Raw genomic sequence first — 26,669 nt, 5'->3', positions numbered from 1 at the left:
CACAAAATAGATGGCTTCATAAGGAAGGGAAATTATGTGGATATATTGAAGCAACATCTCAAGACATCAGTCAGGAAGGTACAGTTTGGTCGCAAATGGGTCTTCCAAATGGACAATGACCCCAAGCATACTTCCAAAGTTGTGGCAAAAAGTCAAGCTATTGGAGTGGCTATCACAAAGCCCTGACCTCAATCCTATAGAAAATATGTGGGCAGAAATGAAAAAGTGTGTGTGAGCAAGGAGGCCTACAAACCTGACTCAGTTACACCAGCTCTGTCAGCAGGAATGGGCCAAAATTCACCCAACTTATTGTGGGAAGCTTGTGGAAGGCTACCCGAAACATTTTACACAAGTTTAACAATTTAAAGGAAATGCTACCAAATACTAATTGAGTGTATGTAAACTTCTGACCCAATGGGAATGCAATAAAATAAATAAAAGCTCAAATAAATAATTCTCTCTACTATTATTCTGACATTTCACATTCTTAAAATAAAGTGGTGATCCTAACTGACCGAAGACAGGGAATTCTTACTGGGATTAAATGTCAGGAATAGTGAACAACTGAGTTTAAATGTGTTTGGCTAAGGTGCATGTAAACTTCTGACTTCAACTGTATATCATACCCCCTCAAAAATGTTAACCTCCCCTGTTACTGTAATTGTGAGAGGTTAGCTTGTCTAAAGGAGTTTAATATTTGTATGTCTGCCTGACACTTTCTCGCTCACTATAATTCCTGATTATACTCAGGGCTATCCATAATCATGGTAGCATCCACATGAATGTAGAAGTGTTTAGAAACATATTCTATTCTTATATACAATAAAAGTGACTCCAAAATACATTTATCCATTCTTTTCTATTGGGCACAAAATAATCTGAAGCACAACCAAAACAAACTCTAAATGAATCCAACAGGTCTGTAGAGTCACAAGCTTGATGTTATCATAACGTGCTCGGAATATGGGACCAGATACTACACGTTTTAATCCAACAGGTCTGTAGAGTCACAAGCTTGATGTTATCATAACGTGCTCGGAATATGGGACCAAATACTACACGTTTTACTACTTAAATACACATAAGTGAATTTGTCCCAATACTTTTGGTCCCCTAAAATGGAGGGACTATGTACTAAAAGGTCTGTAATTTCTAAACAGTTCGCCCGATATGGATGAAAATACCCTCACATTAAAGTTGACGGTGTGCACGTTATTGTATCATTCCAAATCCAAAGTGCTGGAGTACAGTCCCAAATCAACAAAACGTGTGTCACTGTCCCAACACTTGGAGCTCACTGTATAGTGACTTAAGTCTGTACAATGTCCTTTTTTGACTAAATCGACCACAGGACACCAATGACATGACTCTACTTATTCCCATTTCCATTGAGGTTATTCATCGGAGAGGAGAGGAAAGAAGGAGGAGGAGAGGAAGGAAGGAACAGGGCAGGCTAAAAGTAATACATGGTGTCTATCAGGCCCTTTACTGCCTGCAGATGATTTTAGAGGCTTGTTTAAGACTGAACTGTCCATCAAAGTGCAGCTACAATAACTAATTACAACACTGTCCGTCAAAGTGCAGCTACAATAACTACTAAAAACACTGTCTGTCACCCTTTACTGCCTGCAGATGATTTTAGAGGCTTGTTTAAGACTGAACTGTCCATCAAAGTGCAGCTACAATAACTAATTACAACACTGTCCGTCAAAGTGCAGCTACAATAACTACTAAAAACACTGTCTGTCAAAGTGCAGCTACAATAACGACTAAAAACACTGTCTGTCAAAGTGCAGCTACAATAACGACTAAAAACACTGTCTGTCAAAGTGCAGCTACAATAACTACTTACAACACTGTCCGTCAAAGTGCAGCTACAATAACTACTAAAAACACTGTCTGTCAAAGTGCAGCTACAATAACTACTAAAAACACTCTGTCAAAGTGCAGCTACAATAACTACCTAAGAACTGCCTATATCCAGACTGAGGCTATGGGCCCTGGTCAAAAGTAGTGCACTATATAGGGTATAGGGTGCCATTTGAGACATATACAATCACTAGCACTAGGCTGTTGTATGCTGGACCCCATCAAGGTCATATCTCTGTTAGAAACACAACAAACGATTATATCAACAAACTACAATATCAACAAACCATTACAGCTGACCACGTTGTCAAAGACCCCGTTAAGAGTGTTTACTCCAGAGTGTTCTTCAAACATGGCGGTAAACTGGACCATGGTTCTGATGTTTATTTTCAACATGTTTATTTCTAATGAGGTAATACAGATAGTTCTAAATGAAACATAACCCTCTGGAGGGACGATCCTTCAGATAGAACAGAAGTATACAAGTTTAAATTAGAACAGAACTAACCATGTTTCAGATGGAACAGAAGTAACCATGTTTCAGATGGAACAGAGCTACTCATGTTTTAGTTCGGACAACACTATCCATGTTTTAGTTAGAACAAAACTATACTGGTTTCAGCATCAGCCAGTTTCTCCTGACAGAGAGGACTATTGTGAGAGATTAGAAAGAAAAGGAATGAAAGATTCAATAAAACACCATTATATTCTCTTTAAATGCTTCTATTTGAGACGTAAATGGGGGATAATTATAATAAATAGCAGCAAATCAGTGACTCGTCTATTTAAAGAGGCAGGACTGGTTAGTGTCTTACCACTCAACCCTTGTTCTGTGAAGTGGGTACCCTGCCCTGCACCCCGAGCCCTGGCCTCACACCCTGCACCCCGTGCCCTGTGTGACTCTGACACTAAACACACTCCAGAGCTCTCAGATTAAGTTCTACTGAGAACAAATGTCCTTTCTTCTCTCCTCCATCCACACTCTGTCCATCTACCAATGAGAGGAAGCTATTCATTGTCTATGGTTTATGGTCTAGACTAGGGTCACTGTTAACATGATACACTGGTCAGTATTACCATGACACAGTAAACCATTCTGCTCTGGGGACATGCCAACCATGTTCTGAAATGTAAGCATGGAAATACTAGGGTTGCAAAATTCTAGTAATTTCCTCCAAATTCTCAGGTTTTCTAGAAATACTGGTCGGAGGATGCTGGATTTCCTGCGTACTCCCTTGCGATTACGGGAATTTTCTAACTTAGTTTTCTGGAAAACCTAAGAAGTTTGGAGAAGTTACCAGAATTTTGCAACCCTAGAAAGTACTTCTTGATGGTCTCGCTATAAACAAATCATCTATCAAATGATTATCCTTCTGAAACCTATCATATCACTAAAATACAGTGCAGTATTATATATATATATATATTTTTTTATACACATATTAAATACAGAAACATTCAACATCAGCTTTCAAACATCTCCCAAAACAGGCAGCATAGTCGATGGATCCCTACGGATAGACAGGTTTCAACCGGTCAGGTATAAAAAGACATTCAGCCATCTAATTGACGAAGAAAGGCTGAAAACAAAATGTCTGTCAATCAGTGTACTATATCACTGACTGGCTTTGATCACAATGGTGACACATTGTTCTATATCTAAAGACAGACTCAGCTAAATAAAACTGCACATCAACACGAGGCAACTGGCAATCATATGGCCATGGATGGTGTAGCAAGTTTCATTTTTCAAAGTAAAGTGTAAATTCAGAAAAAAAGGCTGACAGTACATCAGAAATAAGATAATTTGTGTAATGAATGCATAGCAACGTATAAAGAGTAAGACTACCAGCAATAACAGTCAGTAATAGTCAGACTAGTCAGTGACAGTCAGTAACAGTGAGACTACAGTCAGTAACAATGAGATTACAGTCAGTAACAGTGAGATTACAGTCAGTAACAATGAGATTACAGTCAGTAACAGTGAGATTACAGTCAGTAACAATGAGATTACAGTCAGTAACAATGAGATTACAGTCAGTAACAGTGAGATTACAGTCAGTAACAGTGAGATTACAGTCAGTAACAATGAGATTACAGTCAGTAAAAGTGATATTATAGTCAGTAACAGTCAGTAACAATGAGATTACAGTCAGTAACAGTGAGATTACAGTCAGTAACAATGAGATTACAGTCAGTAACAGTGATATTATAGTCAGTAACAGTCAGTAACAATGAGATTACAGTCAGTAACAGTGAGATTACAGTCAGTAACAATGAGATTACAGTCAGTAACAGTGATATTATAGTCAGTAACAGTCAGTAACAATGAGATTACAGTCAGTAACAGTGAGATTATAGTCAGGAACAGTCAGTAACAGTGAGATTACAGTCAGTAACAATGAGATTACAGTCAGTAACAGTGAGATTATAGTCAGTAACAGTCAGTAACAATGAGATTACAGTCAGTAACAGTCAGACTAGTCAGTGACAGTCAGTAACAATGAGATTACAGTCAGTAACAATGAGATTACAGTCAGTAACAATGATATGACAGTAAGTAACAGTCAGACTAGTCAATAACAGTCAGTAACAGTCAGTAATAGTTAGATTACAGTCAGTAACAGTCAGAATAGTCAGTAACAGTCAAACTAGTCAGTAAATCAATAACAGTCAGACTAGTCAGTGACAGTCAGTAACAGTCAGTGACGGTCAGACTAGTCAGTAACAGTCAGTAACAGTGAGACTACAGTCAGTAACTGTGAGATTACAGTCAGTGACTGTGAGATTAGTCAGTAACAGTCAGTAACAGTGAGATTACAGTCAGTAACATTCAGATTACAGTCAGTAACAGTCAGACTACAGTCAGTAACAGTGAGACTACAGTCTACAGCAGCGTTTTAGTATGTCTGAACCCCTCACTCCCTGCCAGCTCCGTGGACCATTCAGCTTTCATCAGAGGTGGGGCTCACCTCCCAGCTCTCTCTTCTCCCCTTTAACTGATGATTGTGTGAACGCTCCCCTTCAGAGGTAATTATCAAGCTGCAAGGTTAACTCTGCCCCAAGGGAGGAGCTGCTGTACTGTGGGTCAACAACAAATGAGAGCGGCGAGAAAGAGGAGCGATACAACAAAGGAACTTCATTTCTTTAACCTCCCCATGATGAAATATGTTGTTTCCCCTCTTGAATAAACATAGATACAGAGGACAGACATCACCAAGGCTGTGTTAAGGTTCCTGCCGCATTCATCTTCTAAATGAACCATCATGTCCAGTAGGATCATATTCACTGGTCCTCCGTATACCTTCACACAGGACCCAGAGAGACCTTCATCTACCTCTCTCCCTATCTTCCCCTCCTCTTCTCCTCTCTGCTCTTCAGAGCTGCTATTAGAATGGATAACCCGGCGAGGCGAGGCAGCGGAGTGCTTAGCCAGGCAGCCAGTGACTGAAGGGTCCATTCCATCACTAAGTTATTATCCACAGGCAGAGTATTGCCATTCATCAGAGAGAGAGAGAGAGAGATGAAACTCTGTTCGTCAAGGGAAACGCCCGTTCCACTCTCCTCACCAGGATCAATATATGCCACCGCTATCTCCTCCATTCCCTCCACTACTGAAAAAGTAATTATACAGGAGCAATGTTACAATGTTGACAATCGATAGCTCAGTCAGGTTGGGTTAAGGTCTGGAGAGCAGGGGTGGGGACGGGGGACGGGACGAGGGTTTAGTCAGCTGCTGGGGTCAACAGCGACACCTTGAAACAAAGGACGTCCTGTCTGTCTGCCTGTCCGTCCCCCCGTCCGTCTGTCTGTCTGCCTCCTTCCACCTGCTCTACATCCTGTTAAGATAGCCATATTGGAACGCCTGGTTTCTGTCTGAAATGGCACCCTATTCCCTATAGTGTAATATTTTTTACCAGGATCCATAGGGTTCTGGTCAAAGGTAGTGCACTATATAGGGAATAAGGGTGCCATTTGGGATGCAGAGAGTGGTGGACAAGGGAGGCCTTTGGTGTTAATGGAGATGCAGACTTCTCACTCGGCAACGCAACCTAGTAAATATCAGACTTGAATAAATGCATGTGACAAAAGATAGTTCCCAGAATCCTGGTAGATCAGAGGTTGGTGTGATTGGGTGAAATGTGTTTTCCAATTCATGAGAACTATAAAAACAAAGCCAACATATATATATATACATACAGTGCCTTGCGAAAGTATTCGGCCCCCTTGAACTTTGCGACCTTTTGCCACATTTCAGGCTTCAAACATAAAGATATAAAACTGTATTTTTTTGTGAAGAATCAACAACAAGTGGGACACAATCATGAAGTGGAACGACATTTATTGGATATTTCAAACTTTTTTAACAAATCAAAAACTGAAAAATTGGGCGTGCAAAATTATTCAGCCCCTTTACTTTCAGTGCAGCAAACTCTCTCCAGAAGTTCAGTGAGGATCTCTGAATGATCCAATGTTGACCTAAATGACTAATGATGATAAATACAATCCACCTGTGTGTAATCAAGTCTCCGTATAAATGCACCTGCACTGTGATAGTCTCAGAGGTCCGTTAAAAGCGCAGAGAGCATCATGAAGAACAAGGAACACACCAGGCAGGTCCGAGATACTGTTGTGAAGAAGTTTAAAGCCGGATTTGGATACAAAAAGATTTCCCAAGCTTTAAACATCCCAAGGAGCACTGTGCAAGCGATAATATTGAAATGGAAGGAGTATCAGACCACTGCAAATCTACCAAGACCTGGTCGTCCCTCTAAACTTTCAGCTCATACAAGGAGAAGACTGATCAGAGATGCAGCCAAGAGGCCCATGATCACTCTGGATGAACTGCAGAGATCTACAGCTGAGGTGGGAGACTCTGTCCATAGGACAACAATCAGTCGTATATTGCACAAATCTGGCCTTTATGGAAGAGTGGCAAGAAGAAAGCCATTTCTTAAAGATATCCATAAAAAGTGTCATTTAAAGTTTGCCACAAGCCACCTGGAAGACACACCAAACATGTGGAAGAAGGTGCTCTGGTCAGATGAAACCAAAATTGAACTTTTTGGCAACAATGCAAATGTTATGTTTGGCGTAAAAGCAACACAGTTCATCACCCTGAACACACCATCCCCACTGTCAAACATGGTGGTGGCAGCATCATGGTTTGGGCCTGCTTTTCTTCAGCAGGGACAGGGAAGATGGTTAAAATTGATGGGAAGATGGATGGAGCCAAATACAGGACCATTCTGGAAGAAAACCTGATGGAGTCTGCAAAAGACCTGAGACTGGGATGGAGATTTGTCTTCCAACAAGACAATGATCCAAAACATAAAGCAACATCTACAATGGAATGGTTCAAAAATAAACATATCCAGGTGTTAGAATGGCCAAGTCAAAGTCCAGACCTGAATCCAATCGAGAATCTGTGGAAAGAACTGAAAACTGCTGTTCACAAATGCTCTCCATCCAACCTCACTGAGCTCGATCTGTTTTGCAAGGAGGAATGGGCAAAAATGTCAGTCTCTCGATGTGCAAAACTGATAGAGACATACCCCAAGCGACTTACAGCTGTAATCGCAGCAAAAGGTGGCTACAAAGTATTAACTTAAGGGGGCTGAATAATTTTGCACGCCCAATTTTTCTGTTTTTGATTTGTTAAAAAAGTTTGAAATATCTAATAAATGTCGTTCCACTTCATGATTGTGTTCCACTTGTTGTTGATTCTTCACAAAAAAATACAGTTTTATATCTTTATGTTTGAAGCCTGAAATGTGGCAAAAGGTCGCAAAGTTCAAGGGGGCCGAATACTTTCGCAAGCCACTGTATACACACACACACACACATACACACATACACACATACACACATACATACATACATACATACATACATACATACATACATACATACATACATACATACATATATATATATATACACACACACAAAAGTATGTGGACGCCTCTTCAAATGAGTGGATTCAGTTATTTCAGCCATACCCGTTGCTGTCCTCGGTTGCAACACTCACTACCAAGTTCCAAACTGCCTCTGGAATCAACGCCAGCACAATAACTGTTCGTTGGGCGCTTCATGAAATGGGTTTCTATTGCCGAGCAGCCGCACACAAGCCTAAGATCACCATGCGCAATGACAAGCATGGTGGAAAGCTCGCCGCCATTGGACTCTGGAAACGCGTTTTCTGGAGTGATGAATCACGCTTCACCATCTGGCAGTCCGATGGATGAATCTGGGTGTAAAACGCTACCTGCCTGAATGCATAGCGCCAGATGTAAAGTTTGGTGGAGGAGGAATAATGGTCTGGGGCTGTTCTTCATGGTTCGGCGCTAGCCCCCTTAGTTCCAGTGAAGGGAAATCTTAATGCTACAGCATACAATGACATTCAAGACGATTCTGTGCTTCCAAATTTGTGGCAACAGTATGTTTTAGTATGACAATGCCCCCGTGCACTAAGCGATGCAGAAATGTTTTATCGAGTTCGGTGTGGAAGAACTTGACTGGCCTGCACAGAGCCCTGATCTGAACCCCATCGAACAACTTTGGGATGAATTGGAACGCCAACTCCGAGCTAGGCCTAATCGCCCAACATCAGTGCCCAATAAGCTTTCCCAAAAGAGTGGAGGCTGTTACAGCAGCAAAGGAGAATTTTGCAGCCCAGAATTTTGGAATGAGATGTTTGACGAGCAGGTGTCCACATACTTTTGGTCCTGTAGTGTATTTATCTACGCGCTCACATACAATATGTCTTAAAACCACAGAGCAGAGTGAAGTTAATGATAATGGATGTTGTATCAGAGCCTAGTACCGGGCTGCAGCTGTAATCAATAACCAACCGTCTGTAATGTGGGGCGCCAGGTAGCCTAGTGGTTAGAGCGTTGGACTAGTAACCGAAAGGTTGCAAGACTGAATCCCGAGCTGACAAGGTAAAAATCTGTCATTCTGCCTCTGAACAAGGCAGCTAACCCACTGTTCCTAGGCCGTCATTGAAAATAACAATTTGTTCTTAACTGACTTGCCTAGTTAAATAAAGGGGGAAAAAATAAAATATCTGACATGTTACTGATCATTCATTGGAGTTGGGCAGTGTAATGGGTGGACCAACGCCATATTATCAATGCCCATGATTCTGGAATGAGATGTTTGACGCAGGTGTCCACATACTTTTGGCCATGTAGAGTAGAAATGACATTGACAGCAGTAAATGTATTTTTTTATTTAACCAGTTAAGAACAAATTCTTATTTTACAATGATGGCCTACCCTAACCTGGCCGATGCTGGGCCAATTGTGCGCAGTTCTATGGGACTCCCGATCACGTCCGGTTATGATACAGCCCGGGATCGTCGTGGGGTATGGAATGATGCCTTTGCACTGTGCCTTAGACCGCTGTGATACAGCCTGGGTCTGTAGTGACGTCTCTAGCACTGAGATGCAGTGCCTTAGACCGCTGTGATACAGCCTGGGTCTGTAGTGACGCCTCTAGCACTGAGATGCAGTGCCTTAGACCGCTGTGATACAGGCTGGGTCTGTAGTGACGCCTCTAGCACTGAGATGCAGTGCCTTAGACCGCTGTGATACAGGCTGGGTCTGTAGTGACGCCTCTAGCACTGAGATGCAGTGCCTTAGACCGCTGTGATACAGCCTGGGTCTGTAGTGACGCCTCTAGCACTGAGATGCAGTGCCTTAGACCGCTGTGATACAGCCTGGGTCTGTAGTGACGCCTCTAGCACTGAGATGCAGTGCCTTAGACCGCTGTGATACAGCCTGGGTCTGTAGTGACGCCTCTAGCACTGAGATGCAGTGCCTTAGACCGCTGTGATACAGCCTGGGTCTGTAGTGACGCCTCTAGCACTGAGATGCAGTGCCTTAGACCGCTGTGATACAGCCTGGGTCTGTAGTGACGCCTCTAGCACTGAGATGCAGTGCCTTAGACCGCTGTGATACAGCCTGGGTCTGTAGTGACGCCTCTAGCACTGAGATGCAGTGCCTTAGACCGCTGTGATACAGCCTTGGTCTGTAGTGACGCCTCTAGCACTGAGATGCAGTGCCTTAGACCGCTGTGATACAGCCTTGGTCTGTAGTGACGCCTCTAGCACTGAGATGCAGTGCCTTAGACCGCTGTGATACAGCCTGGGTCTGTAGTGACGCCTCTAGACCGCTGCGACACCCGGAGCCCTTAAAGAAGATAAATACAAACTTGCATGGTTATTATCATAGTTTAAGACTGGTAGTTAAAGGCGGTATGTATTATCCGAGAATGAATTCATCAGCCTTGCCTTGATGTCTCCTTTCTCTTGACAACGCTGAACTTTATAATCCAGTGACAGGGGTCAGGGGGTCACAGCAGAGGGACGAGGGGCCAGAGAAAATCACTCACTCACACAGTGGAGAAAATTCTAACATCCAATTTTCAACTTGATTTATCAGTATGAAGCTCAAACTGATAGGGTGCTGTGATGGGGGAGGGAGAGAGGGAGGAGAGGAGGAAGAAGGAAAGAGGGGGAGGGGTGGGGGTGGGGAAGGAGGAGGGGAGCTGTCTCAGAGCTGCATCAAAGGTTTCTCGTTCTGATTTAGCACAGCGGATCAATACAACCCTATACTGTTTCAATTTGAACACTATTGATTTTGTGATGTCAACTCAATACAGAGCACATTCATCATCGGGCAAAAGCAGAAAGTATGATCCAACAGCCTGCTAGGCTGATCACACACCTTAACACAGCCCTACCACCTACTGGGCTGGTCACACTGCCTTAACACAGCCCTACTACCTACTGGGCAGGTCACACTGCCTTAACACAGCCCTACTACCTACTGGGCAGGTCACACTGCCTTAACACAGCCCTACTACCTACTGGGCTGGTCACACTGCCTTAACACAGCCCTACTACCTACTGGGCTGGTCACACTGCCTTAACACAGCCCTACTACCTACTGGGCTGGTCACACTGCCTTAACACAGCCCTACTACCTACTGGGCTGGTCACACTGCCTTAACACAGCCCTACTACCTACTGGGCTGGTCACACTGCCTTAACACAGCCCTACTACCTACAGGGCTGATCACACACCTTAACACAGCCCTACCACCTACTGGGCTGGTCACACTGCCTTAAACAGCCCTACCACCTACTGGGCTGGTCACACTGCCTTAAACAGCCCTACCACCTACCACCTCATCTCAAATCAAAGTTTATTTGTCACGTGCGCCGAATACAACAGGTCATAGACCTTACAGTGAAATGCTTACTTACAGGCTCTAAACAATAGTGCAAAAAAGGTATTAGGTGAACAATAGGCAGGTAAAGAAATAAAACAACAGTAAAAAGACAGGCTATATACAGTAGCGAGGCTATAAAAGTAGCGAGGCTACATACAGACACCAGTTGGTCAGGCTGATTGAGGTAGTATGTACATGTAGATATGGTTAAAGTGACTATGCATATATGATAAACAGAGAGTATCTAGTTAATTCATATAAAAGGTAATATGATCGCAGAGAGATTTTGTATGTATCCCAAATGGCATGTATTCTCCATGTAGTCCCCATGTAGTTGACCAGAGCCAAATGAGCCCTATATAGTGAATAGGGTACCATTTGGGATGTAGCCATTGGCTTTCCATTCGTGTGCAGTGTCTCCTTGTCACACAGTGTAACGATCAGATGTCATAATGGTTTCTGAACACATCTGAAAATGCATTATGTTACTAATTCAAAATATTACAATTGTGTAAAAACCTGCAACAAAATGTCCACTATAGCCATCAGCAGTAGTTTCACCTGGCTGAGTATATTAAATATATAATTCTGTTGATAAAACGTTCCACACAGATGATCAATATCCTCTGGCTAGTCTCCAGGCAGAACTTAAGGTTAAAGGAAAAACAATTTCTGTGCAGGCAAGCATTCACACACACACACACACACACACACACACACACACACACACACACACACACACACACACACACACACACACACACACACACACACACACACACACACACACACACACACACACACACACACACACAACAGACAGCCCCCTCAGAATGCTGGAGGGCTTTCTATTTTACAAGAGCAGCATAAATGGGAAAGTTAATGTAGCATTGAATAAGGCTGAGCTGCTACACTGCCCTGAGCTCATGAACATATTGCAGCATTTTTCTTCTCCAGCAGGTCACCATTAAATGGGATTTTGTTTGAAGTTTTTCAGTATAATTTACAATGCTCCCCCTCTCAGCAACCTTTTGTTCCAATACTAATGCTATCCCTGGAGATACATTCTATAAATATTTGAATACGTAAATCTACAGTAGCAGCCCACAATTCATTCTTATATGTTTTTCCATGGGTACTTTACTTATACTACTGTTGGTCTGTTTTATGAATTTCTCAATCAGAACGGCATGGCATATGATCAAACATTCCGTGGAATATGCTGAAATATATACACAATGCTCAAACATTTGGTAAGTTGGTGAAGGACAAGTTCTGGCCTGGTTTAGATCTTATCTGTCGGAAAGATATCAGTTTGTCTCTGTGAATGGTTTGTCCTCTGACAAATTAACTGTACATTTCGGTGTTCCTCAAGGTTCCGTTTTAGGACCACTATTGTTTTCACTATATATTTTACCTCTTGGGGATGTCATTCGAAAACATAATGTTAACTTTCACTGCTATGTGGATGACACACAGCTGTACATTTCAATGAAACATGGTGAAGCCCCAAAATTTCCCTCTCAAGAAGCATGTGTTTCAGACATAAGGAAGTGGATGGCTGCAAACGTTCTACTTTTAAACTCGGACAAAACAGAGATGCTTGTTCTAGGTCCCAAGAAACAAAGAGATCTTCTGTTGAATCTGACAATTAATCTTAAGGTTGTACAGTCGTCTCAAATAAAACTGTGAAGGAACTCGGCGTTACTCTGGACCCTGATCTCTCTTTTGAAGAACATATCAAGACTGTTTCAAGGACATCTTTTTTCCATCTACGTAACATTGCAAAAATCAGAACCTTTCTGTCCAAAAATGATGCAGAAAAATGTATCCATGCTTTTGTCACTTCTAGGTTAGACTACTGCAATGCTCTATTTTCCGGCTACCCGGATAAAGCACTAAATAAACGTCAGTTAGTGCTAAATACGGCTGCTAGAATCCTGACTAGAACCCAAAAAATGTATCATATTACTCCAGTGCTAGCCTCCCTACACTGGCTTCCTGTCAAGGCAAGGGCTGGTTTCAAGGTTTTACTGCTAACCTACAAAGCATTACATGGGCTTGCTCCTACCTATCTCTCTGATTTGGTCCAGCCGTACATACCTACACGTACGCTACGGTCACAAGACGCAGGCCTCCTAATTGTCCCTAGAATTTCTAAGCAAACAGCTGGAGGCAGGGCTTTCTCCTACAGAGCTCCATTTTTATGGAATGGTCTGCCTACCCATGTGCGAGACGCAAACTCGGTCTCAACCTTTAAGTCTTTACTGAAGACTCATCTCTTCAGTGGGTCATATGATTGAGTGTAGTTTGGCCCAGGAGTGTGAAGGTGAACGGAAAGGCTCTGGAGCAACGAACCGCCCTTGCTGTCTCTGCCTGGCCGGTTCCCCTCTTTCCACTGGGATTCTCTGCCTCTAACCCTATTATAGGGGCTGAGTCACTGGCTTACTAGGGCTCTTTCATACCGTCCCTAGGAGGGGTGCGTCACTTGAGTGGGTTGAGAACTGATGTGATCTTCCTGTCTGGGTTGGCGCCCCCCCTTGGGTTGTACCGCGGCGGAGATCTTTGTGGGCTATACTCGGCCTTGTCTCAGGATGGTAAGTTGGTGGTTGAAGATATCCCTCTAGTGGTGTGGAGGCTGTGCTTTGGCAAAGTGGGTGGGGTTATATCCTTCCTGTTTGGCCCTGTCCGGGGGTGTCATCGGATGGGGCCACAGTGTCTCCTGACCCCTCCTGTCTCAGCCTCCAGTATTTATGCTGCAGTAGTTTATGTGTCGGGGGGCTAGGGTCAGTTTGTTATATCTGGAGTACTTCTCCTGTCCTATCCGGTGTCCTGTGTGAATTTAAGTATGCTCTCTCTAATTCTCTCTTTCTCTCTTTCTTTCTCTCTCTCGGAGGACCTGAGCCCTAGGACCATGCCTCAGGACTACCTGACATGATGACTCCCTTCTCTCCCCAGTCCACCTGGCCGTGCTGCTGCTCCAGTTTCAACTGTTCTGCCTGTGATTATTATGATTTGACCATGCTGGTCATTTATGAACATTTGAACATCTTGGCCATGTTCTGTTATAATCTCCACCCGGCACAGCCAGAAAAGGACTGGCCACCCCACAGAGCCTGGTTCCTCTCTAGGTTTCTTCCTAGAATTTGGCCTTTCTAGGGAGTTTTTCCTAGCCACCGTGCTTCTACACCTGCATTGCTTGCTGTTTGGGGTTTTAGGCTAGGTTTCTGTACAGCACTTTGAGATATCAGCTGATGTACGAAGGGCTATATAAATACATTTGATTTGAAGTAATACATTCAGTTGCTACTGTAGGTAAGGATATCTATAATACAATACAATTCCAACTGTAGTTCAATCTGTGCTATAGTTTGAATCCAAACGGCACCATATTCTGGTCACCTATTCTGGTTAAACGTGGACAAAAGTAGTGCATTATGTAAGGTATAGCTGCATGGGTAAATAGGCCTCTTTCAAAAGTAATGCACTATATAGGGAAAAGAGTGCCATTTGGGTGTCAGACGCACCCATAGATGAATGGTCCAATGACGGTCAGTGTGCATCTGTTTCCAGGGCTGTGTTTGTCAGGTGGGATGATGCCTGTCGAAATCACTAAATCTACACGCCACAAAACCCATGCAGAGTACAAGTAGTCTTTAAAACACTCCTCAATCAATCAATCAATTTAATTCTCCTTACAAACTAAATGAAGGTGTATTGTATTTTGTCAATAAAAACATCTGAAAACACAGTACAATTCTTAAAGCACTCAAAATATGATCCAGATGAGTTTTCTATCGATGTGAGTAAACAACATCCCATTACTGAACATAGCTAGCCATCTGTATGTAGAGAACATATTTAATCATCTGTATTGTGTTTTCAAAATCCAATAAAGAAAGCCAAGCTATGGTTTCAGTGAGAGTAGTGTTCTTTCAGTAAGCAAGGCAAGGTTTGACAGGACCTTTGCTGCACTTGCCACTCGCCAGGTCGTCGTTGTAAATACAGAATTTGTACCTAAGAGACTTGCCCGATATAAAGCTTGTTTTTTAAGAAGCTTCCGAACAGATCATAGCCAATAGCATCAACATCCCAATGAACGTGTATGTCATCGTGACATTACCAGGGGGAAACATAGAGAGAATAGTAGTAGGGGTCTAATCACAAACCATGAGGAACACCTAATTCAACTTTGGAACCCTTAGAGGATTTCCCACCTAGTTGCACAAATGGATACTGCTCAGATGGGTGGTTTCAGCATCACTATTCAGCACTGTCCCACTTCAACCACTGAGTGTGTGTGTGTATGTGTGGTGGGAAGCAGAGCTAAGGCTCCAACGATCTGTAGTTTTAAAGGCCCAGAGGACACTCCACACATGCACACACCTTCTAGTACACACATACACCTCTCTCATACACACACAAACGCACGCACACGTCAGATGCATGCATGTACACACACACAAACAACCCCCCCCCCCCCAAACCCCACCCCCAGTCTGTGTGACCAGTCGATCCCAAGGGGGGTTCAGTCTTTGACTGTTACTGAGTTGGTTGACCTGGTCCCTGATGCTTCCCAGCACTGCATTCTCTGGCTCACAGACCAGGTAATTGTACAGTACAACGAATACTGGAAGTTCTGTTACCCAGCCTGGTCTTAGCTTGACCTTTGTGCCAGCCCAGCTCCAGGTAGCCCCAGCCCTAAACCTTTCACCAGACCCAGTCCATACTTCAGTGCCAGGCTGCCAGGCTGCCCCAAGCTCTGTGTTTGTTGGTGAGGATGTAAACAGTATATACAGTATATAGCCCAGCCATTGCTCTAACCCTACAGCACAGCCCTATATTCCAGCCCAAGGCTAATCCTTCAGCCCCAGCCCTAACAGGGCCTATCCTTCAGCCCAACCTCTATACCTCAGCCCTAGGTCTTACCTCTGTGCCAGGCTGCCCCAGGCTCCATGCTTATTGGTGAGGATGTTGAGGATCTTCTGTTTGAGCTGGTTGGCAGTTACATGGTCTCTGTGTTTGGCAGCGCTGATCAGGTGATCACACATCTTCTCCTCCTCCCTCCGATCAGCAGCGTACTGGGCACAGTTGGACTATGGAGGGAACACAAGGAGCCATTTTATTATAAACATAGCCATGCTAACGCCATGCTAACACCATGCCAGCACCATGCTAGGCATTAACATTATTCTAACACCATGCTAACATAATGTTAGGTGTTAACATTATGCTAAAACTGGGCAGGGTCTATCACCAGGACTTGATTTTACTTGCACTCTGATTGTATGTACTTTTAAGGTAAGGTGCCCTTGAGTGTCTTGAAAGGCATCTGTGAAATACAACTGTCTGTCTGGTGTTAGCATGGCTATGTTATGTTTTGTATTAATATGTCCTTCCTCCGTTGCAATCCTGCGAAATTAGATTAAAACGGTGTGAAAATGTGTGAGTCCTTCTAGGAAGCTACGCTAAGCATGTGTTGAGGGAGAAGAAACCAAAACCATTCAACAGATTCACAGAGGATATTATGGGTGTGTGTGTGCACGTGTGTGTGCACGTGTGAGTAGATATTATAGCCTGTGCTGTCAAGGTTAACAGAGCCAATCTCTGCTCCACTACATCAGCAGGGGCCACGTTAGTGTGAAGAGTCATTTAAACACTGTCGCCGTCTGCTAATGTCTTTTGTTTCACATGGAGAAAAAGAGGGGAATTTGTCCGTTAGAAAGCTTTAATGTCATCTGTTTACATAAGGGTCATAATAAACAATCTGTCCCTATATAAAACTAAACTGTGACAGGGGATGAAGGGCAGGTTGGATAACAAAGAGAACTAGCATGTACTGTAGCCTACATGCATAAATTATCACCAAACAGTGTGACATCAATAGATTGAAACCTGGTGTGTGTTGATGTGTGATGTTGAAGTGGAGTCAGTGCCTGAGTACCAAATGGCACTCTATTCCCTTTATTGTACACTACTTTAAACCAGGACCCATATGGCTCTGGTAAAAAGTAGTGCACTATATAGGGAATAGGGTGACACTTGGGATGCACACAGTGATCTCCTGCAGGCAGCATCTCAAGGTAATCTAGGTTCTAGAGGAGCCGATCAGGATCTGACTTCATCTTCTCCTCGCTAAAATAAGATTGTCTTGCTACGTCGCCTCGGGGCTGCTCCTTCCTGCTCATATACTAAATCTAATTTGCTAACAGAAGCTGGAAGTTAATTGAATTTCCGGCACTATATTTGAATTGTGTCAGATGTTATACTTCAACATATTCTTCAAATGGCAGCTAACTCAATCTCTGCTTGTCATCTCACGTTACCATGTGACACTGTGACAAATATCAAACCTTATTTATCACTTCACAGGATATGAGGCTGCTGCCCTGACTCTCCTGACACCAACCTAATGTAAAAATGTCTATCTGTCTGGGAATGGAGGGTAGGGGGAGGGGGTTGTGAGGGGTAATGTAGTAAAAACAGTGTTGTATGAAACGTGTAGACTGTCTAGAGTTGTCAGACAGAAGGGATGAGGCCAGAGGAAGGATGAGGGCCAGGTAATCTCTGGGTGTTTCTCAAATGACACCCTATGGGCCCTGGTCAGAAGTAGTGCACTGTACAGGGAATATGGTGTCATTTGAAATGCAGCTTCCTTCGCTACTGGTGACATGGCAGTTGATCTAGCAGGTCAAGGAGCCTCTAGCAGAGGACTACAGGATATCTAACAGCCGCTTGTGGAGGGCTGCTGCCCCAAGATAAGAAACTCATCACTCATGTACAAGCTACTAACAGAGGGGGCAGAAGATAATTTGTGTGTGTGTGTTCGTGTGTGTGCATGTTTGTGTACTTGGGTAAAACACTTCCTATATGACTAGTAACAATGTGAGAGAGAGACAGAGAGAGAGACAGAGAGACAGAGAGAGAGAGAGAGACAGACAGACAGACAGACAGACAGACAGACAGACAGACAGACAGACAGACAGACAGACAGACAGACAGACAGACAGACAGACAGACAGACAGACAGACAGACAGACAGACAGACAGACAGACAGACAGACAGACAGACAGACAGACAGACAGACAGACAGACAGACAGACAGACAGACAGACAGACCGAGAGAGAGAGAGACAGATAGAGAGACAGATAGAGAGACAGATAGAGAGACAGAGAGACCGAGAGAGACCAAGGCAAGAAGGGCATTCTATGCCATCAAAAGGAACATACATTTCAACATACCAATTAGGATTTGGCTAAAAATACTTTAATCAGTCATAGAGCCCATTGCCCTTTATGGTTGTGAGGTCTGGGGTCTGAATAACCAAGAATTCACAAAATGGGACAAACACCAAATTGAGACTCTGCACGCAGAATTCTGCAAAAATATCCTCAGTGTACAACGTAGAACACCAAATAATGCATGCAGAGCAGAATTAGGCCGATACCCACTAATTATCAAAATCCAGAAAAGAGCCGTTAAATTCTATAACCACTTAAAAGGAAGTGATTCCCAAACCTTCCACAACAAAGCCATCACCTACAGAGAGATGAACTTGGAGAAGAGGCCCCTAAGCAAGCTGGTCCTGGGGCTCTGTTCACAAACACAAACACACCCTACAGAGCCCCAGGACAGCAGCACAATTAGACCCAACCAAATCATGAGAAAACAAAAAGATAATTACTTGACACATTGGAAAGAATGAACAAAAAAACAGAGCAAACTAGAATGCTATTTGGCCCTACACAGAGAGTACACAGCGGCAGAATACCTGACCACTGTGACTGACCCAAAATTAAGGAAAGCTTTGACTATGTACAGACTCAGTGAGCATAGCCTTGCTATTGAGAAAGGCCGCCGTAGGCAGACATGGCTCTCAAGAGAAGACAGGCTATGTGCTCACTGCCCACAAAATGAGGTGGAAACTGAGCTGCACTTCCTAACCTCCTGCCCAATGTATAACCATATTAGAGAGACATATTTCCCTCAGATTACACAGATCCACAAAGAATTTGAAAACAAATCCAATTTTGATAAACTCCCATATCTACTGGGTGAAATTCCACAGTGTGCCATCACAGCAGCAAGATTTGTGACCTGTTGCCACTAGAAAAGGGCAACCAGTGAAGAACACACACCATTGTAAATACAACCCATATTTATGCTTATTTATTTTATCTTGTGTCCTTTACCATTTGTACATTGTTAAAACACTGTATATATATATAATATGACATTTGTAATGTCTTTATTGTTTTGAAACTTCTGTATGTGTAATGTTTACTGTTAATATTTATTGCTTATTTCACTTTATATATTCACTTCATATATTATCTACCTCACTTGCTTTGGCAATGTTAACACATGTTTCCCATGCCAATAAAGCCCTTGAATTGAATTGAATTGACAGAGAGAGAGAGAGAGAGACAGAGACAGAGACCGAGAGAGAGAGAGAGAGAGAGAGAGAGAGAGACAGAGAGAGAGAGAGAGAGATCCGGAGCAGAAGCTGCTGAAAAAAATTGCTCCTACAAATATTGAAATTTACATGGTTTTTAGAGTGAAGTACATCGGAAAAAAACTAAAGAAAACTGCAAGACTGAATAGGCGACAAAACATGCAACAAACAAAGAAGATAAGCTTTTGAAAAAGTAACTATTTTTCATAAAATTGTACAGTTATCTTAGCTAGCTGAATTGTTTACCAGTTTCTAAGCAGTTGCTAGGGACTCTCCTGGAAGAAGCTAGCTAGGTAACAAAGAATATCTAGTTAACAGAAGAAAAGAAAGACAAAATAAGACAAAATAAGGACAGAAGAAAAAGGAGATCAAAGTGAAACAGTCCTCTAAAGACACAAGAGAAAATAATACAAGAAGCAATTGTTAACCCACCAGACATCCAAACAGAGAAAAGTTTCAAAGGTTTGTCGGACAGAACCATGAATGACTGTTTGCAGATCTTACCAGTTGCAAACCAAGAGCAAATTTAATATTTAATACCAAATGAGGGCACATATGGAAAAGGGTTATTTGCAACCGTTTCCCTTTCTCAAAAAAGAGGGGCATCAGCCAAGGATGTCAGATCAGCATTTTTGAAGAAGCTGACCAGAGCAACACGTATCAAACAGTAAACTTACATAATAATGGAACTGTATTGATACAAGGCAATGATTCAAGCCTACAGGCTTATTGAGAATATGCTACCCTAAAAGCAGAAGCTGAACTCATCTCAGAAACTGAGGGAAAAAGTCATGGTCTCAACAGACCACATGACCATCTCCCATGCCTTCTCTTGATCATCCAGATGGTCATTGGCAAACTTCAGACGGGCCTGGACAAGCGCTGGCTTGAGCAGGGGGACCTTGCGTGCGCTGCAGGATTTTAATCCATGATGGCGTAGTGTGTTACTAATGGTTTTCTTTGAGACTGTGGTCCCAGCTGTCTTCAGGTCATTGACCAGGTCCTGCCATGTAGTTCTGGGCTAATCCCTCACCTTCCTCATGATCATTGATGCCCCACGAGGTGAGATCTTGCATGGATTCCCAGACCGAGGGTGATTGCGCCAATAGTTGTTGCCTTCTCACCAAGCTGCTTGCCTATTGTCCCGTAGCCCATCCCAGCCTTGTGCAGGTCTACAATTTTATCCCTGATGTCATTACACAACTCTCTGGTCTTGGACATTGTGGAGAGGTTGGAGTCTGTTTGATTGAGTGTGTGGACAGGTGTCTTTTATACAGGTAACGAGTTCAAACAGGTGCAGTTAATACAGGTAATGAGTGGAGAACAGGAGGGCTTCTTAAAGAACAGGTCTGTGAGAGCCGGAATTCTAACTGGTTGGTAGGTGATCAAATACTTATGTCATGCAATAAAATGCAAATTAATTACTTGAAAATCATACAATGTAATTTTCTGGATTTTTGTTTTAGATTCCGTCTCTCACAGTTGAAGTGTACCTATGATAAAAATTACAGACCTCTACATGCTTTGTAAGTAGGAAAACCTGCAAAATCGGCAGTGTATCAAATACTTGTTCTCCCCACTGTAGTTACTTAGTGTCCCTCAGGCTATAGAGAAAGTTTACTACCATCAATCAAACATAAAAATGTTAAACGGGACCGAGACTCAGGTGGAATCATCATTATGCATTAGCACTGAATGAAATTAAAAAAGGTACTAATCACATTTGTCTTAAACTTAACAAAGGTACGATCTATTGTGACAATTATGTATACATATGTGCAGCTTATGCTCCTCCTTCAGATTCATCATATCAGTTTTTTTTACAATCTCCATACAGAAATCATTACATTTCAGGCAGAGGGTAAAGTGCTTCTTTGTGGAGATTTCAATGCAAGAACAGGTTCTGAGCCTGACTACACTGATGTGGGAGGTAACCACCACATATTTGGACACCCCTCCTTGTACAGTAGCCCTATTATAAATAATAGAAACAGTCCTGACCAAATACTGAACACAAATGGGAAGGAGTTAGTGCATCTCTGTCGAGCCTTAGGCCTGTACATGCTTAATGGTAGAATCAGAGGGGACATTTTAGATCAGTTTACTTACTGCTCAGCTCTTGGGACAAGTGTAGTCGATTATGCCATCACTGACATTGACCCCTCCTCCATTAGTGCATTCACTGACAGACCACAGACACCATTGTCAGATCACAGTCAGATCAACGTGTTTCTGAAGAAATTAACCGTCAGTATTCATTTTTTTTAAACGGCCCAATAAACTCTACAACATAAACCAATCGTACAGATGGGATCCAAACAGTGCAGAGAGATTCATTGAAACATTGAACTCAAATGAAATGATGAACTCTATACAGTTCTTCAATAACTTACAATAACAAAACAATTAAGAAGATGTCAATTTGGCTACTCAAAACAGCAACTGCATATTCCAAAAAGCAGCATCGAAAGCAAATTTGAGAAAAACAAAGAAATGCAACATCAGAAACAAAAACAAAATGTTTCTGAAAAATGGTTTGATAATGAATGTAAAACAATTAGAAAACACCTAAGACAAAGGTCAAATGAAAAACATAAGCAGCCAAACAACCCAGAGCTACGATATGAATACTTTGAAACTCTGAAACAGTATAAACAAACACTGAAACGCAAGAAATTGAATTATACCAACAAGACACTTGATGAAATTGAAAATTCAATTGACCAAAATCAGTTCTGGAACATGTGGAACAATTTAAGCACGACAAAGCCACAAGAATTAGCCATACAAGAGGAAGGAATTTGGAAAACTTATTTTGATAATCGAAACAAAAACATTCCACAAAAATACTTACAACAGAACCAACTAGAAATTAAAGAAAAATGTAACATCCTTGAATCAGTCATTAAAAACAACCTAAATCCATTAGATTACCCAGTAACCCAACAAGAACTAAATGAAAAAATAAAATCTATGAAATGAAATGCTGAAAAACACCTGAGTTGCAAAATGCTGTGCTTAAATTGCTCAACATGGTTTTAACTTCTGGCTGCTTTCCTGATGTCTGGAACCAGTGGCTCATCTCCCCTATCCACAAAAGTGGAGACAACTCAGACCCCAATAATTACAAGGGAATTTGCGTAAACAGCAAATTCGGAAAGGTTTTCTGTAGCATTTTGAATTCAAGAATTCAAACCTTTCTTCAAGAAAAAAATGTAATAAGTAAATGTCAAATAGGCTTTCTCCCTAACCATTGCATTACTGACCATAAATACACCTTACACACACTCATTAATAAACACATCCACCAAAAAAAAGAGGGCAAAATCTTTGCTTGCTTTATTGACTTTAAAAAAGCATTTGATTCTATTTGACTATTCTACAAAATTCTCCAAAGTGGGCTTGGTGGTAAGGTGTATGACTTAATAAAATGTATGTACACAGAAAACAAGTGTGCAATAAAAAAAAAACAAAGAACATAATTATTTTCACAAGGGTAGGTAACAACATCTCCACCCTGCTGATCCTCAACACTGGGGCCCCACAAGGGTGCGTTCTGAGCCCTCTCCTGTTCAACCTCAGGAGGCTGAAGAAATTCGGTTTTGTCACCAAAAGCACTCACAAACTTTTACAGATGCACAATCGAGAGCATCCTGTCAGACTGTATCACCGCCTGGTACGGCAGCTGCTCCGCCCACAACCGTAAGGCTCTCCAGAGGGTAGTGAGGTCTGCACAACGCATCACTGGGAGCAAACTACCTGCCCTCCAGGACACCTACACCACCTGATGTCACAGGAAGGCCATAAAGATCAAGGACAACAACCACCCGAGCCATTGCCTGTTCACCCCGCTATCATCCAGAAGGCGATGTCAGTACAGGTGCATCAAAGCAGTGACCGAGAGACTGAAAAACAGCTTCTATCTCAAGGCCATCAGACTGTTAAACAGCCACCACTAACATTGAGTGGCTGCTGCCATACATGTAAAAAATGTATCACTAGCCACTTTAAACAATGCCACTTAATATAATGTTTACATACCCTACAATACTCATCTCATATGTATATACTGTACTCGATACCATCTACTGCACCTTGCCTATGCCGCTCTGTACCATCACTCATTCATATATCTTTATGTACATATTCTTTATTCTTCATCCCTTTACACTTGTGTGTATAAGGTAGTTGTGAAATTGTTAGGTTAGATTACTCGTTGGTTATTACTGCATTGTCGAAACTAGAAGCACAAGCATTTCACTACACTCGCATTAACATCTGCTAACCATGTGTATGTGACAAATAACATTTGATTTGATTTGATTTTAGTAATGAAAATACAGAAAAGATCATTCAAACTTTGGCTGCATCTAAATTCAAGTCCAAATTCAAGTCTAAATTCAAGTCTAAATTCAAGTCCAAATTCAAGTCTACAATTGAAAGCACTTCAAACCCAAGAGCTGAGCCCAGAAACGAGCCCTCTCAGTCAGCTGGTGTTCGACCTCACCAACCAAGCTGACACCAGCACTGCTTCAAAAGAAAGAATTGCAATAAACAAAATTATGAACCAGTCAAAAGACTCATATTTACAACATTGGAAAAACGAAACAAAATCCCAATGCCGACTAAATTGCTATCTGACCCTAAACAGAGAATATGAACTGGCTGATTATCTCTCCTCTGTCAGAGATACGAAGCAGAGACAGATCCTTACCAAGTAGAGGCTGAGTGACCATCAATTGGCAATAGAAACCAGCAGACATAAAAAAGACATGGCTACCCAAAGAGGAGCGTGTATGTGGTCACTGCACGACAGGGGAGATAGAGACAGAGATGCACTTTGTCCTTTACTGTGATAAATATTCCTCACAAAGAGATTCATTATTCACAGAAATTACTACATTTATTCCAGGTTTTAACTTATTAAACCCAGAGGAAAACCTAAAAATACTCATGGGCGAAGGAGCTCCTCTTGCAGCCAAATATGTATTTTCCTGCCATAGCCTGAGGGACACCGAATAATAACATCTGCATAGTAAGCAGTAACTTACTTATTATTACTATTATTGTTATTACTATTATAATTGTTGTTTATCATTCCAAATAGTAGTGGTATGGGTGGTAATGGTAATGATAGCAGTTTAATGATGGTGATGGAAGTTGTAGTACTGTAATGGTGAAGATGACCATTTTTAGTTAGTTATAGTTTCATTTTCCATATTTATATTTTTATATTTATTACATTTCTACTATTGACTGTTACCATTATATTGCTATTATTTTTGTTAAAATTGTTGTATTATTATTTACTACCATTTTATATTATTCTTATTTATTCTTTATAATTGTATTACAATATATATTGTATACATTGTTGCTTTGGCAATATTTACAATGTTTTTCATGCCAATAAAGCAGCTTGAATTTAAATTTGAGAGACAGAGAGAGAGCGAGAGAGAGAGACAGAGAGAGAGAAAGAGAGATAGACAGAGAGAGAGAAAGAGACAGAGAGTGAAAGACAGAGAGCGAGAGAGAAAGACAGAGAGAGAGAGAGAAAGAGACAGAGAGAGAGAGAGAAAGAGACAGAGAGAGAGAGAGAAAGAGAGAGAGAGAGAAAGAGACAGACAGACAGACAGACAGACAGACAGACAGACAGACAGACAGACAGACAGACAGACAGACAGACAGACAGACAGACAGACAGACAGACAGACAGACAGACAGAGTGAGTGAGTGAGTGAAAGGAAGTGAGTGAGAAGAGAAAGAGAGATAGAGCAGCTCTACCTGCTGTCTAAAAGAGGCATGACATTCCTCTGAACAGAGCCTCTCCCTGTGCTCAGAAAGCTGCTCCTCTCTCCTCTCCACTACTGTATGGTAATACAACCTTCTCAGGCTTCCTTCCATTTAATAAAGAATTAATTAGACACAGAAAGTAGCATTACTAAAGACTGACTGCGCCCTATTCCTTATATGGTGCACTACTTTTGAGAGCCTACTATGAAGAGAATAGGGTGCCATTTGGCATGCAGATACTGTCTAATTACTGCAGACGTCCTCTAATTCCTACAGAAATCAATAATGAGAGTGTTGGTGTTCTGATGCTTTGTAGTGAGAACAGACAGTGTGTTTGATATGTGGTGTAAGTACTGTCTCTGGGGTAGACTCATTACACTGTTGGACGGGCTTAAAGCCAATAAGACCAGATATGAATATAGCTGGCATATCGTTCAGTCTACTTATTGATATTGCTTGCAGGCTGGTTATTATAATCCCTTAGAGTGGCCTAATGGTAAGGCCATAATCCTCATGGGGAGACACAGGGACTACAGGAGTACTGAGCTGCTGCTAATCCAGTGCTATTCTCTCACAGACCCGGGCTGCCTCCCAAATGTCACCCTATTTCAATGGGCTCTGGTCAAAAGTAGTGCACTATGCTTGGAATAGGGTGCCATTTGGGATGCAGTACTGAAGTCAGTCTCTCCAGAGCAGGGACTATCAAGGCTGCTGTAGTCATTTGACAAGATTAGATAATGTACTATCTGCACTGTAGGCCTACTATATACAGTACCAGTCAAAAGTTCGGACACACCTACTCATTCAAGGGGTTTTCTTTATTTTACTGTTTTCTACATTGCAGAAAAATAGTGAAGACATCAAAACTACAACTGGAAACACATATGGAATCATGTAGTGACCAAGAAAGAGTTAAACAAATGAATATATATATTTTAAATTCTTCAAAGTAGCCACCCTTTGCCTTGATGACAGCTTTGCACACTCTTGGCATTCTCTCAACCAGCTCCATGAGGTAGTAACCTGGAAACCAATAAAAATAAGAGACTTGCTTGGGCCAAGAAACACGAGCAATGGATATTAGAACAGTGGAAATTTGCCATTTGGTCTGATGAGTCCAAATTTGAGATTTTTGGTTCCAACCTCGGTGTCTTTGTGAGACGCAGAGTAGGTGAACGGATGATCTCTGCATGTGTGGTTCCCACCAAGAAGCATGGAGGAGGAGGTGTGATGGTGTGGGGGTGCTTTGATGGTGACACTGTCAGTGATTTATTTAGAATTCAAAGCACACTTAACCAGCATGGCTACCA

General features: G+C 42.1%; 1 protein-coding gene across 1 annotated transcript in view; it reads right to left on the bottom strand.

The window, feature by feature from the left end:
* The window catches only part of LOC109909410 (neurobeachin-like), a 322,523-nt gene that overhangs the window by 168,310 nt on the left and 127,544 nt on the right, over nt 1–26,669 (bottom strand). The window contains 1 exon segment of the mRNA XM_031795281.1: nt 16,039–16,205. Within this exon segment, the coding sequence (XP_031651141.1) occupies nt 16,039–16,205 (167 nt within the window).

Source organism: Oncorhynchus kisutch, linkage group LG18 (genome assembly GCF_002021735.2).
Source record: "Oncorhynchus kisutch isolate 150728-3 linkage group LG18, Okis_V2, whole genome shotgun sequence".
Lineage (NCBI taxonomy): Eukaryota > Metazoa > Chordata > Actinopteri > Salmoniformes > Salmonidae > Oncorhynchus > Oncorhynchus kisutch.
The sequence above is the reverse complement of the archived record's forward strand: the minus strand, read 5'-3'. Positions and strand labels throughout refer to the sequence as shown.